Source organism: Trichoderma camerunense, assembly GCF_050948025.1.
Source record: "Trichoderma camerunense strain CBS 138272 chromosome Unknown V8C40scaffold_4, whole genome shotgun sequence".
Taxonomy (NCBI): Eukaryota; Fungi; Ascomycota; class Sordariomycetes; order Hypocreales; family Hypocreaceae; genus Trichoderma; species Trichoderma camerunense.
The window spans coordinates 1-14,588 of NW_028145366.1; the positions used below are offsets into that span (position 1 = coordinate 1).

General features: G+C 44.1%; 5 protein-coding genes across 5 annotated transcripts; 3 read left to right on the plus strand and 2 right to left on the minus strand.

Annotated features, from left to right (window-relative positions):
* Positions 1-794: 794 nt before the first annotated feature.
* On the minus strand, positions 795-2,017 carry V8C40DRAFT_156232 (aromatic alcohol reductase). Its single transcript, XM_083211381.1, has 2 exons — positions 1,774-2,017; positions 795-1,715 (listed from the first exon to the last, which is right to left on the minus strand). The coding sequence occupies exons 1-2, from the start codon at positions 1,813-1,815 to the stop codon at positions 828-830; spliced, it is 930 nt and encodes a 309-aa protein (XP_083075916.1). The 5' UTR covers positions 1,816-2,017; the 3' UTR covers positions 795-827.
* Positions 2,018-2,188: 171 nt separating this feature from the next.
* V8C40DRAFT_236740 (uncharacterized protein) lies at positions 2,189-4,023 on the plus strand. Its single transcript, XM_083214108.1, has 4 exons — positions 2,189-2,389; positions 2,450-2,484; positions 2,542-3,118; positions 3,167-4,023. The coding sequence occupies exons 1-4, from the start codon at positions 2,286-2,288 to the stop codon at positions 3,834-3,836; spliced, it is 1,386 nt and encodes a 461-aa protein (XP_083075917.1). The 5' UTR covers positions 2,189-2,285; the 3' UTR covers positions 3,837-4,023.
* Positions 4,024-8,985: 4,962 nt separating this feature from the next.
* On the plus strand, positions 8,986-10,692 carry V8C40DRAFT_236746 (enolase). Its single transcript, XM_083214109.1, has 5 exons — positions 8,986-9,189; positions 9,240-9,535; positions 9,584-9,818; positions 9,872-10,331; positions 10,398-10,692. Exons 1-5 carry the CDS (start codon positions 9,108-9,110, stop codon positions 10,624-10,626), a joined length of 1,302 nt encoding a protein of 433 aa, XP_083075918.1. The 5' UTR covers positions 8,986-9,107; the 3' UTR covers positions 10,627-10,692.
* A 445-nt stretch (positions 10,693-11,137) lies between these two features.
* Positions 11,138-12,296, minus strand: V8C40DRAFT_273124 (inorganic pyrophosphatase; the record flags this gene model as incomplete). Its single annotated transcript, XM_083220434.1, has 5 exons — positions 11,138-11,270; positions 11,323-11,400; positions 11,454-11,797; positions 11,858-11,977; positions 12,114-12,296. The coding sequence occupies 5 exons, from the start codon at positions 12,294-12,296 to the stop codon at positions 11,138-11,140; spliced, it is 858 nt and encodes a 285-aa protein (XP_083075919.1).
* Positions 12,297-13,553: 1,257 nt separating this feature from the next.
* Positions 13,554-14,499, plus strand: V8C40DRAFT_285031 (HPP family protein; the record flags this gene model as incomplete). The annotated part of the gene is made up of 2 exons (XM_083222278.1): positions 13,554-14,119; positions 14,187-14,499. 2 exons carry the CDS (start codon positions 13,554-13,556, stop codon positions 14,497-14,499), a joined length of 879 nt encoding a protein of 292 aa, XP_083075920.1.
* Positions 14,500-14,588: the final 89 nt, after the last annotated feature.

Below are 14,588 nucleotides of genomic sequence, written 5' to 3' on the forward strand. Positions count from 1 at the left end.
ATTTTAACTTTAAGGGCTAAGATTTTATTTTTTATTTAAGTAATTAAAAGTTATAACTAAGGTAGTAGTAACTATTACTAAAGTTAAGGGTTTTTATTAGCTATTTTAACTTTAGGTATTTTTTTAAATTTTATATTACTATTTTTATAACTTTAAGTAATACTTTCTTAATTTATTTTAGTATTTAATATATAAAATTTAACTATTTAATACTTTTATAATATTATTACTTATAGTCTAAGGTAACTTTTAAATAAAAATTATAAATATATAATAAATTAAGCTTCTATAGGGTTAATATAAAAGGGATTCCTAAAGGATAAACCTTATACTAGGTTTATATTAGCAGATAAGCCAGGTTAAACTAGTAGGTAATTAATAAAAATAAAAAAGGTTATTTATATAACTAATAGATAATATATTTTAAGTATAATTAAACGTTATTTTATATTTATAACTAACTATTTAAATTATTTTAAATAAACATTATAAAATAAATATATAGTTAAGCGTTTACTTAGTATTTATGTTATTATAAGTAAATACTTCTTAATTAGTTTTCTATTTACTAAGTATTTACTTATTATATTATAAATACTTATTTAATTAGGTAGAACAGTCTATCCTTTATCTAAGGTACCTACCCTATAGGCCTGTTGTTACGACTATAAATATGTTAGTTCATAATATAAAGTATTTTATATATAAAGTTATAACGTAAGCTTAAAGATTATGCGTTTCCGCTGGGATAGGGAAAAACTAATATTTTAGTAAATGAAGAAATTAAACTTATCTTCCTAACTATTTATAAATACTCAAGTATACAGTCAGGCCAAGAGTTTTCGCAAGCTCTCTTTTAGGGCCTCTTCACCCTCATCCCACCCAGGCTCAACTTTGTCTCCGAAATCAGCCCCATAGCGATTATTCTCATTAACTAATGATACAGTTGCTAGCATAATGTATGCTGGTGTATTCATTCGATAGCGGAGTCCTATCTCTGTATCGCGGTTCCAAAGCTCTCTACCTTTGGCGAGAAAATCGTGGATCGGTACGTCGATGATATCCCAATCCTTAAAGCCCAGCTCTTTTACCAAAGCGATAAGTCGATTACTCGATGTCGTGTGACTTGCAAAATATACTGGCCGATTCCGATAATATTCCGGCTGTTTAAGTACAGCTACAGTAGCATCTCCGGTAGCTTGATACCTGCTCATACTGTACTTTTGATCTCCGGATCCGAAACGGGTGATTTTACGGTTCTTCTTGTCGATCCAGAATTGTCCACGGTCCGTCGCCCAGTCGAACCAGGGACCCATGATGACGGCAGTCCAAGACAGAGCTCCGCCAGATTCGCTGATAATCCTTTCGAGCTCTTCTTGGGCTTGAATTTTAGGTTCGAAGATTAGAAGCTCACGCATATGAGGATTGAATGTGTCGCAGGAGAAATCAGGAGTGATAAGGTGTGTGACACCGGCACTAAGAGCAGCCTGAACAATGACCTGCTGTGAAGTAGCGGCAGCAGGATTAAATGCTTCAATGATGGCGTCTTGATCTCTCAAAGCCTCCCCCAAGGATTCAACACTTTCATAGTCGGCGGACCTCGAATCCACACCTGATGGATGTGGGCTGGTGCTTCCCAACCGACTAATACATGTGATATGAAACCCAGCTTTCTGCAAAGAAGGTACGAGTACATGACCTAAAGCACCAGTCGCCTGAACAGCCAATTAGACAAGGGCTTAACTTCGAATTCATCTCTTAGTTCTCACTTACTCCTAGGATGGCGACATTATGAATTGGTTGTGTGGGGGGCATATTGATTCAACGTTAAGAGAAGGTGAAAATAATAAAGTGCAGAGGATGTGGGAAAAGAAGAACTGCAATATTTGTAGTAAACAGAATACTGGACGGATAGATCATGATATATAGTCTCATTGTATTTCTAAGCCAGATACCAGCAAGTTTGGCTCAACAGCGAGCGACGCCCTCGTTCGATTCATGCACTCGCCGGTACCCTGTTACCATTTGGGGTTTTGATTGGCCCAGAGGATCAGATGCGGCGAGTCTCGCACTTATCTAGATGCTTTGGGCATAGGCTACTGATCCGCCTGGTCTCCGCTCCGCCAGGTCTCCGCTCCGCCATAAGTCCGACAGGACAGCCGGAACTCCATCGGACATGTACTGAACTGTCAATTGCCCATGTGTCCTGCCAAAATGAGTCTTTTGCAGCTGTCATCACCTCAATGGTCGCTTCCTTACCAGAACGAATTTGAAAAACCAATCAGATGGATATTCAGGTCCTCAGAAAAGCGGCATTTGTGTGCCTCCGATGCCGTACCCACAAACAGCGATGCGACCGAAATCTGCCAAAATGTGGTCGGTGCGCCTCGTAAGTAGATTGTCTCACAGCCGATTTTAAGCATACTTCTCACCTTTGATGGCTGACTAGGAAATTGACACGATGTCAATATCCTACATTTCTAGGTACGACACAGGATCCCTGCCCGGACAGCTTTGACAGGTCGCTGAGTCCTATCAAAGCCGCTGGCCATTCTAGATCATCCGATGAAAGAGCAGATGGTCCCCAGCGCCAGTATTTTACTCTTGAGAAACGTCGCATTGTGTCATTAGGAAACTTGGTCCCACTAGTGACTGAATTACTACTCGAGAAGAGCCTTACAACAGCTCAGCTCATTGACAATTATTCCAACAGAGTTCATGAGTGGTTCCCAGTAGTTGATTTAACTCAACTGCGCTCAGATGTAACGTTCCTTACCAGTTTCGAGGCGCTAGATAGCTGTACTCTTTTCTTGATGTCAGCCATGTTGCTTCCCTTGACGGCTTCACAATCCGAAAATGATGACCAAACCAGGCCAATGCAGCTATATCGAACGTTGAAAGTCATGTTGTCGGGAGGGCAATTTTCATTACCAGAGTTTAGCCAATGTCTCGTTCAGATGCAGGCACTTATTGCCCTATATGAATGTATGAAGGGAATGTACTACCAGGCGAGGCTAACGTTGAGCTCTGTCACTGCAATGATGGACCTCAAAAGAACCATGAGGATGGAACGGCGAATTTCGCTTCAGATGTGCCTCAACCTCGTTCTTTTGGACAGGTAATCCCCACTTCTCAGATTTCAGGGGATATTGCTCACAAGTTTCAGGATCCTTATGCTGGCCACCGTTGATCACGATGTTCCCACGATCATCTCTCCATCTAGTGCTATTTGCAAGGCAATTCAGCTCTACCTTGATGAGAGTCAAGCTCCAAATGATCCTGCAATGGTAGCTGACCCAATGCATGCATTGTATGTTATGAGTAAGGTTGTGTTAGTTACTGGGAGAGTCCTTCACTTCGTTTACTGCAGTAATAATGCACTACGCTGTGAGGAGACCTATGAGTGTTTGGAGTTCTTCATGCGCGACACGACAAAGTCACTGATTGAATCCAAGGGAAGTCATTCTTTGGTGTACTGCAATGCCATCTCCTTGTCCCTCTGCTGTCTCGTTGTGCTTCATCAGACAAGGACGAGTCAAGAGAGTCTTCCACAAGGGAATCGAGACCTAATGGCATTACAAACTTCAAGAAGTCTGGTGTGGGATACGTTTAAGCTTTCTTCAGAGGTTCTGATGACGATCGATGTATACAACGTCTCATTTTTTAGCATATTTTTCCAGCTGCGGGGAGTTTATGATGCTATACAAGAAGGTTGGTTAAGCCAACTTTCTCAAGAAGACGAGAAGGGGCTACTCAAAACATTACGGCAACTATCAAAAAGATGGTTGATTAGCGGTGAGTTAAATCCATCTACTAAGTCCTATTTGGCTGGCTGACAAACACCACATAGAGGAGCTGATCAGAAAAGTAATGATTACATCAAGTTCAAAATCGGCCAATGCGTAAAAGGGTTGTTACTTCTAGGCGTTGGATAAACTGCCCCGAGGTGAGATGTCTGATCCTGAAATGTCCCGGAAAGGGAAGAGGAGAATGAGTTACATATTACATAGATCGTGAAAACCGTTTAGTCTAAAAAATCATTCTTAGTCCCAGAGGAAGTAGCAAGTGAGATGGCAGAAGTATATCAAAAATTAGTAAGTATTGCGTAGTCTATTAATCTTTCCAGTGAAGTAATGGATTTTGACAACAGGATGACACCAATTACTGCTCCAAATAAGAAGCTATAGAAACTAGATGGCCGAAGAAAATCCACGAAGATGTAATAGACCTACTATAAAGACGACCGTGCAATATGTAGGTAGACTATATGGCTTATTGCTAGCCCATTAAATTTCAAGCATGTCTACATTCTAGTTTTTGTCCTATTTACTAATTTGTGACGCTATGATAAAGAGTTCAGGCATTGAGCTAATCCCGCAAAGCGTACGTGGAATGCTCTCTAGATCAAGCAAACCAATAGATGCAGCGTGTCTGACACGGTGCTCAAGATCTAATAGGCATAATCCATCCCAAAATGTGTCGCGCCAGCAGCCTATCTGCAGATTCTGGAGTGCTTTAGTTCGAATAATCTCGTTACGTGAATCGAGGTGTATTAAGTATGAACAGGACGTCGTTCCAAGATCTTGATAGTATGCTTTTTGGGCGTAGGATTTACGAGTCGCGCGTAATAAGTATTCGCATCTATGAATAATATCTTCGAATTTGCGCTCAAGTTCCTCGGCCGGAGGTGCTGAGAACCGAGCCTCCGCAGTGGCGATTTGTGGTTCAAACAGAGTCATCTGCTCCAAGAATGTGCATGAGCAATCGTAATGCAGCATGTCGATTTGTACTGCAACATATTCCGCGGTATTAGGCTTCGGCGCATATGGCATGGTCAGGAACCGTTGGGCAAGGTCGTGCAGCCGATCTGTCTTCTTCCGTAATGCCCGCTGCAAATTCATTTGATAGCCACTCACCCAGAAAGCCTTATCTGTGTCCCGACCAGAAACCTCGTAAAGTCGTGCGACAACATCGCAAAAGTTCATGCTGAACTGGGCGTGAAACTCCTCGAGCCGCACCATCATGGCCTCGTCGAAAGTTGTATGCTCGCAGCGCTACTACTGGTATCACGCCGGCGGAGAAGAATGAACCTGCCATTTCAAGACGTGAGAACATGCGAATTATGTCGTCAAATTCAAGATCCCGCGCTGCAGTGGCATCGCTGCGACAGCCGCTCTGGCAAAGGGATGTGCGTGGCCGCCATGCACCACCATCTGGTCTCGATAAGAACTCAAAGATGCTATTAGGAAGATAATCGATAATGCGCAAACCCTCCTATATAAAAGGTATCACTAACACCTCTTTAGCAGGAATAAAACTAACAGAGCTATTCGACAATAGCTCCATAGCTGCTCCAAAGAGACATTTGGCGTCATTCTAGCCCTTAGGGGCCTCCTGTACGAAAGAAACGTTACCGGTAGTATCTACCACCAAACCAAAGAATTGCAGTGCGATTTTCTGCATTTCTGTCCCGCATGCCTGGATAGCTTGACGCTCTGGAACTGAGTTTTGACTTTTAATCACATTGGCGAACTTTTGAACAACAGAACAAGCGCTGCTAGCTTGGATTTGAGATCCCGAGTACAGTCCAGCAATGACAGTCTTGGATTTGGCAAATAGTATTTGCGTATAATGAGAGTTGCTTCGCATGTAGTCTCCCAGTTGTCCAGCAGCCAAAGCAGCGTCTGCAATGTGGGCGGATGTGGCCGAACTCAAGGGACAAGAGCTTCACTTGTGCGTTGGCATTTTCGCCGATAGTCGAGTTGAAAGCTAGCACTCGGCACCGAGCAAATTCACCAGTATGATCATCAGTAAAGTCACACTCTTGTCCATCGGCAGTGCATGCCCGAAACGAGAGGTGAGTGTCTGAATCATCAACTGAGTTGTAGACATTAAGTTCGAAGAGGACCGTAGCGTTGCAGTTTACCAGGTCATTGAAATCATGATAGTACGTCCAGGCAGAAGGGTTTGGTCCCGTCTCATTGCATTCCGCAGGGCATCGTGTGAGTATGGATGACAGCCGAGTATTTGTAAAGACGACGAATGTAAAAAGCACGTACACCGCTGGCCAGCCGCGATAACGCTTCATTGTTGCAGAAATTATAACGGACGATGCTGATTTGTTTACTGCTTGAGAAATAACACTCAAGTTTCTCAAGTCAGTTGAAAAGAGCCATGCTTACTTATTACACCCTATAACTCGAAATCCTGCAAATAAACGACGAACCATTTCTCAATTACAATATTTCGAAACCAAACAAACTATTACACTAACATAAGAAGAGCTGCTTTTGGTGGCACATCCCGCATTTGGTCCGGTCGTGGCAAGGCTTCGGTAACTCGGCACCGGAGCATTTTTACTTGGGCTAGAGCTATATGCAGCTTTGAGGGATAATTTGCCATTGTTGACACAACCAACAGAAATCACACACTGCATTTAAGGGTTTTCTTGCTCTTTGCCAGACTATCCTACGGCGTTTTAAAGCATCAAAACCATCTTCTGAACATTTCAAAGGTGAAGAGTCGTTCCTTCCTCAATGTGATCTCTACACTGTCTATGCGTCTCTTTCCACCATGTCACGCACCTCATTCAACGATATTCCGCTTCCCCTAGCCCGCATCATTTGTGAACACCTTGCGACGTCTCATAGGCCAAGCCTATACGCATTTGCACTAGTTAACAATTCGTGCTACAATGCTGCATTTGCGCTGCTCTTCCGCCGCATTGTTCTACGGGTGACCGAAGGAAGTCGCCTGGAGAGGTCTGTTCAACAGCTTCGCCAGGTTTTTGAGCGAACAAATGGTTTTCGGTTCGTCCGTCATGTCGTTTTGGGCGGATTTGGCCGCTGGGAGGAAGAACACGACCAGTTAGTGGAGAATGATATGCAGAGCGACGTTTGCAGATATCCATTTGGGAATACAGCAAAAGAGGATGATGAGAATGTAGAGCCAATCAACATCGCAAGAGTTGACTCTCAATGGCAAAGCAGCTGGTATGTGGATGATGGCGTGTGGGATATGCTCGCAGACTTTATCCCTGATTTACCTGGCCTCTCGGATGTGATTTTCGACTGCTCAACTCAATATCTGCCCCGTCTACTCCGTGTCTTACACCAACACCATCCGCAGTGCAAACTACATCTGGGCTCCTTCGATATATACCGTCCCAACGGGAGCTTAACGCCCGCTGAGCAAGTCGAACTTATCACATCGCCACTCCTGCACACAATCTACCTTCGAGATCGTTCACTGAAGGGTTATGGGCCGGATGGCACTCCAACATACGGCGCGGACGCCGTGCGACGTATCATTGCCGGGCTGGCGCCGAATTTGAAGAAAGTAGCTGTACTAAATACAAATGCGGGCTGGTCACCAGCACTCGCGGAGGCTCTGGCACAGGAGCGGCCGGCTTGGCTGGGTTTCGCACTCCCAGATATCGAGACAACCAAGCGAACCAAGGGCTCACTAGATTACCTGCAACTTGTCAGCTTTGAGCCTCTCAACGATATTAGTGAGTGGATGTCATGTATCGACGATTCTACATTGCGCGTGTTGAAACTTGAGCGACTCGTTAGCGAAAATGCCCTTAAATATCTTGCCACGGAATGTCGCTTTCCCAAGTTGGAAACCTTGGTCCTGAGCATGGTGACCACTAACGTATCGTCTCCTCTGCCTACAAGCCTATGGAATGCTACGAGCAACTTCCTTCTCACTTTACCTCCTTTACTTGCATTAGGTCTTCCAGGAACGACGAACAGTGCCCTTTTACGACCAGTTTTTGAGCACCATGGCGCGTCGCTGCGGACGCTGTGGCTTTCTGGCGAGACGGCTTCGCCCAAACTCATCAAACAACTAGTGCAGAGTTGTCCCTCTATTTGCAAGCTGGGACTTCAAATACAGCGCTCCAAAGGCGATGCCACAGAAGTTACTACATACGCTACGCTCGGATCGCTACCAAAGTTGCAGGACTTGTCCCTGACCCTGGACTGCTCTGATACTCGCGTCTTGGCTGAGCAAGAAGGGGATGACGATCCCGACGCCAAGTTGGAATCGCCCAACGACCCATCATTTGACGAGTTTGACCAGCAGATGCTGTTGGTACAGCTTGACTATTCCCGCTATCCGCGTAGGGGCCACGTACGTGATGCATTCATCAACTGTGCTGTCGATGGAGACCTCGCACGTTCCATCTTCACTGCTATTTCGTTAGGAAAAGACAAGAGTGCAAGTTCTCTACTACTAAGCAGACTAAAGATTAGCGTTACGGGAGGATGCAATTTTGGGACGAACCGAGGTGATTACATGCTGTCCATTGTGGTCAACGAGCTATCACGTTCATGGATCGTTGAACGCACCACCAGAGAAGTTAGAGATGGAGCACCGGAGTTAACAGTCTATGAGTGCACGAGCAAAACTCAGCTGCAAAACCCATTGCGAAGTGACGACCTTGATCCAGAGGTATATAAAACTTTTCAAAGGATTTGGTCGGCGAACGGTAGGAGTGGTGAAAGCTGGCGAAAACGGTGGCATAGTTTACCCCTTCTGAATGATACATCTTTGGGAGCGGGCCCCGTAGAAAATAGTCAATAAACTCTAGTTTAAGCAAACTAATGAGTAGCCAAAAGGCAAGCATGATAGTTCTATTTGTTAGGTCTAAAGACAAAGAAAGTAATAAAGCAGCTCACTTCTCTCCCACTTCCTTAACACCGCAATTCAAAACCTAAAATACCTTATGGCCAGGGAGGAAAAATACCCAGGACTACAATAAGCTTCCTATAACCAGTATATCCGATTTTAGCAAGCAGCAATTATAAAACTTATATAATCTTCTCCTTACAGCGGGCAAGGGGTAAGGCCTTCTAAGATTAGTTACTATAGGTACCTAGGTAGTGCTGAGACAGGCCGGGTATAGCGGATATACTTTTACTTCAGGCAGTGGGTAGTCGCCCCGCCGTTGCAGTAATGATCAGAAGTCAATGGCGTCATAATCAAGCCATATCATAACTTCAAGTTGTTATATTTATTCAGTGCGTTGCCTAATAAACAAATGGATCATTTTGAGATACAGATACAACAGTAATACAATTTATGCAAGTACAAGGGCCGCTATGATTGAATCGATCAAGGCAGCAGAACGACTTGATTCTCGGGGGAAGCCAACTGTGCAGGTAGCGGTTACTACATCCCATGGTACGTGATTCAAAGATAGAGTGCAAGTGATAAAAAGCTCACGCTCCAAGGCACCTTTTACTCCCTTGTTCCCTCTGGCGCATCAACTGGAAAACATGAAGCTCTGGAGCTTAGAGACGGCGATATGTCGCGATTCGGTGGCATGGGCACTACTCGAGCTGTCGCCAACGTTGAGACTTTACTGGGACCAGCTCTGGTTGAGCATAAATTCGACCCAAAGACGCAATTGAAGGAAATCGACAAATTCATGAAAGAGCTGGATGGCACTGCTGATAAGTCTAGGCTCGGAGCAAATGCCATCCTTGGAATTAGCATGGCATGCGCCAGAGCAGGCGCTGCGGCCAAGGTGTGTCATGCAAGCTCTCTCTTTATCAATGCTTACATTTACGTGCAGGGTGTCCCATTGTATGAGTTTATACGACAAGAAGCTGGACTTGAAGGCCCTTACACCGTTCCAGTTCCGTTCCTCAATGTTTTGAACGGGGGAGTCCACTCTGGAAATACTATGGCATTCCAAGAACTTATGATTGCTCCAACTGGAGCCGAATCTTTTGCAGAGGGGATCCGCTTAGCTGTGGATGTCTACTCTGCACTCAAAACAATTATTGCAGACCGTTTTGGTGCCCCAGGTGAGAGAACAGAATGTACATACAGGAACAAGCTTGGCTAATGCATTACCCAGCAACTGGTATTGGTGATGAGGGCGGATTTGCACCTCCTATCTCGTCTTTGGAGGAGGGACTAGACTTGATGGTAGCGGCCGTTGAGAAAGCAGGGCATACGGGACGCATCAAATTTGCTTGTGACCCTGCATCTTCGGAGTTTTTTGATCAAGAATCGGGCTTATATGACCTTTCGTTCAAAGACAAAACTTCGAATGAAACTCGTACTTCTGAAGAGATGCAACAGCTATATAAGGCCATTATCGGAAAATACGGCCTTGTTTTACTTGAGGACCCGTTTGCAGAAGATGACTGGTCAAGTTGGACAGAATTCAATCGCGACTGTACCATTGAACTAGTTGGAGACGATCTGCTTTGCACGAATGTGGATCGCATCAAACTGGCGTCGGAGAAAAAGGCATGCAACGCAGTATTATTGAAGCTCAATCAAATAGGCACTGTATCAGAAGCTATAGAAGCGTAAGTTATACGGAGCATTCATACCTTGTGTCGGATTTGATCAAAAAGCTAATAAGATACTTACAGCGCTAACTATGCTTTCGAACTGGGATGGAGTGTTTTTGTGTCACACAGATCTGGGGAGACAACAGATAATTTTATTGCTGACCTGGTTGTAGGGCTTGGTACGGGTCATATCAAGTCAGGAGCTCCAGCTCGCGGCGAAAGAATCAGCAAATACAATCGACTCCTTGATATCGAAGACGACTTGAAAGAAAAACAGAAGGATGTAGTTTATGCGGGTTCCAAGTTTTAATCGGATATCCCTATATATATATATTACTATCCAAGTTAGCACCAATATACAATGAGTTGTTTATTATTCTGGTTAATTCGGCTTGGTATAAGCAAGTCCTCAAGAACACACAGAAGCAGTTTATTAAGTATTGCTACAGGCGGAGTCAGAATAAAGAGCAGGCGAACCCCATTATACGTGCTGTTTTATTTTTAGTGGTTAATAATCCTAGGTCCACTGTTTCTGAGGAGCCAATGGCCACCGAAAATGACTTGGAAATCTCTTAAGCCCATATGAGAAATCTTCATTTTTCCACTGTAAACTATGAAGAATTCTATAGTGGTTGCATCACGGTTAATGTATTCTGCGAATTCCCGTGTCTTAGATAGCTGGAAACTGCCAGCTTTGAACTTCATATAGTAACTAAATTGGCGATTGAGTTCCTTTTGTATATTTTCACAGGCCTAACACAATAATCCTTTTCCCCATCAAAATTCTGCCTTTCAATCCCTTCTATAGCCGGGGACCTACGTTAAACCTCATTGATAAAATACCACTTATCTATGGAGCTTGGAGATGACTGTTGTTGAACCGATAAATCGGGGACCAAATCCTGAGAAATATGAGTTACATAGCCAGGTGACCCTCCCATGGTTGTATTCACGCTACAACATTAGCTTCTATCCGCAGTACGCCTTATTTTCTGGCAATACTTACACGGCAATTTGATGTTCTTGAGTCGATATAAGGTAACGCCAGGCATCAGCGCATTTCTCGATGACTCGTTTAGCATATCTGACCAAATTCAGTATCAAAGGGGAACTCGGAATCATAAAAGGGGCACAGACGCCTTATTCTTGCACTCTCCATTAAAAGAGAATTTGTTTGCGGGCTTCCCATCCGGCACCTTGTAAATACGAAACCACTCTTTTGTCGCTTGGAGAAGCCCAGGCATGTGAAGCTCGATGTCTTCGATGTCATTGAGCTCAGGTGCTAGAGGGTCTTTGATATCAATGGCAATAATCTTCCAGTCGGTATCCTCGCCATCTAGAAGAGCCAGAATGCCAAGAACCTTCACCTGCTTGATCTCTCCTGGATACCCAACTCTTTCTCCAATCTCGCAAACATCCAGCGGGTCATTGTCGCCTTTCGCTTTAGTGTCAGGGTGGATGAAGTTGGGATCTTCCCATGTCTTACCCGGCGAGGTTGACGTCAGTGATATGTACAATATATTACAGGAAAATAAACTAACCCTAGGCAACGCTCCATAGTTCCAAATGTATCCTTTGTATGGGAAGCAGTTTCGGACATATCGAGGTTTGTTTTCTAGAGTGTCTTGCTTGATGGGATTCAAAATCTCGTCTTTGGTGATCTAAATGCTCAAAACAGTATTAGAAGAACAGAGACTTCATATTGTCAATACGATATTCACCTAGCTTCTTCCCAAAACCCATTTGTCAAGTCCAAATAATGGCCATGAACAGCAACTTGTATTCCGGGTAACTCACCTCAAGCTTGTTATTTGTCCAGCGAGGAATCTCAACCACCATATTGAGTATAGTGTCTTCGGCATCATAATACAATGGTATATCATGGAAAGGTGAAATAGAAGTACCGTTTCGTGTGACAAAGATACGATATTCTAATGTATTTGGGACGCCAATCTCTAAAGTACCGTAGTGACAAGACATAATTGACATGGTAGGGTGCAGAATTAATTATGAAGTGTAAGTGAAAATCGCACAAAAGAGGCACCTGATTTGAGTTTTCAATAAAAAAAAGGAAAGGAGATGGACCAAAAATATATTCAAGGCGTGAAATGTCTAAGAATTCATTGACACTATAACTGCAGTCGTTCATCGTTACATCATGACTTGTTTGGTAACAGATTCTGTATCGAAAATCAGAATGACGACATCCGATCAAGAGAACTCACGATTAACATCGAATTAAAATTACTATGTCTTATTCCTTGCCTGTGGAAGAAGTCTTAGGTTGGCACCCGATATTTCCATCAGCTCTAAGGCCCGATCATCGGCGACGTAGGAAGCCGAACCTAATTGGACTAGTAATGCCGCCATTTCCGTAATCCTCTGGTCTTTAAAGCCACAGCCCTTACATCACTTCATAGGGCAGAAACCTCCTAGGCGCCCTCTAGAACTCGCCACTCGACGTGTTAGAAGAATGCGGACATGTTATGTCCGTGGTAGCCGATTTATCTCGTGCTATTAACGCTAGTATTCGTAACATGAGATTGTGATTGAACAAAAAAAGCAGCTAGGGTTGGCGAAAACCATCAGGGTCTTCATTTTCACTCCTATCCCATACCGTAAAGATTGATGATCTTCACTGTCGAGTGTTACTGGCCCAGCGATGTACATCCACTTATGCCTAAACTAGGGCGTATAGTCGTTTGACTACCTTTGATATTGATCTGTAAAAGCACCATAAGATGCAGTCGAATATTACTTCTAGTAAACTCGACCTATGGAATAGCTGTGTAACTCATTCACCATACATCCGACATGGTCCACTTTATACCTCCACTTGACTGACCTCGGCTTGACAGTTGTTCAGTATTGTCGGAAATATCGGTACACTGAGCTGAGAGCTATAATTGTTCCGCGTTCCCAGTATCTATTGTAGAGGCTACTTAGACTCGAATAATACGCGATTGTAAAACAGGGAACGGAAGTAAAGCAGTAAGAAGCATTGAGGACATTGCCTCCGACGTTGGACAAATTCAGATAGTTGAAGCTGCAGTCATGATGGCGTAACATGGGCTAAGTGATGTCACATATGGGGATGATCTCTTTGTTCACTTCGAACCAAGATATAAGATGAAGCAAATATGCTAGCATAGCAATAGCAATCGGAATGGACACAGCGCTGGCTGCTACTTGAGAAAGCAATTGTGAACTGTACAGAACACGGTATTCCCACAAACCATGGCATCATCAGAGAAGCCTACTCTGAAAAAGAGAATTGGAGTGATGGGAGAGTACATCGCGCTTCGTGAGGATTATCGCGGTCGCCTGCCCTATTACCTATCCCGCTTTACCGGATACAAGCCGCCAGATGCCCAGCCGCCATATGAGCCTTTAGGTGTTCCACCATTTTCTTGGCTGAAATACATTCCGCTTGAGTTGGAGATCTGGGCTTTTACCTGGATTGGCTCATTCGGAGGTATTCTCCTCATTGAAGCAATCATGTCGGCAAATACAGCTTTTTCAGAAGTTTACCACGCACCCATCATCATCACCTCGTTTGGCGCCTCGGCGGTACTGTTATTTTCCGCTATCGAATCACCTCTTGCGCAGCCTCGAAACTTTATCCTTGGCCATTTCGTATCCGCCCTCGTTGGCACATGCATTACCAGACTCTTCGTCCTCAATCCAAACTATCACCCTTTCCTCGATGAGGGTGGTTTCCACGCCAATGTCTTTGTGAATGGCGGTTTATCAATGGCAACATCTGCTCTTGCGCAAGTTCTAATTGGAGCTGTGCATCCACCGTAAGTTAACATTTCTTCGCAAGCATGTGTGAGTATTATTAGGCATTTAAATAACCACTTTGACAAGCGCCGGCGCAACTGGACTCAATGCTGCCGTTCAATCACAAGTTGTTACTCTCTCTTGGCGTTATCTGCCGGTTATACTTGCCTCGTCGCTAATCATGCTGGGCTGGGCTCTGATAATAAACAACGTTGGTCGTCGGCGTTATCCTGTTTACTGGTGGAAGCCAGGGAAAGTGTTTGTTTCAGCAACAAAAGAACAGCAGATTATGGAGCACGCGCGTGAAGCCAGGGATGTTGAGATGGCACTTAGGGTAGAGGAAGGAGAGAATGTGGACGACGAAGAAGGAGGAAGCGAAGTTAGCAGACACGAGCCATGAGCCCGAAGGGAACGCTGAGAAGTGAGAACAGAGGGTCCGGAATTGGAGGGTGTGATGAGTAAGAGGGGTAGAAAGTGAATTATCTACGA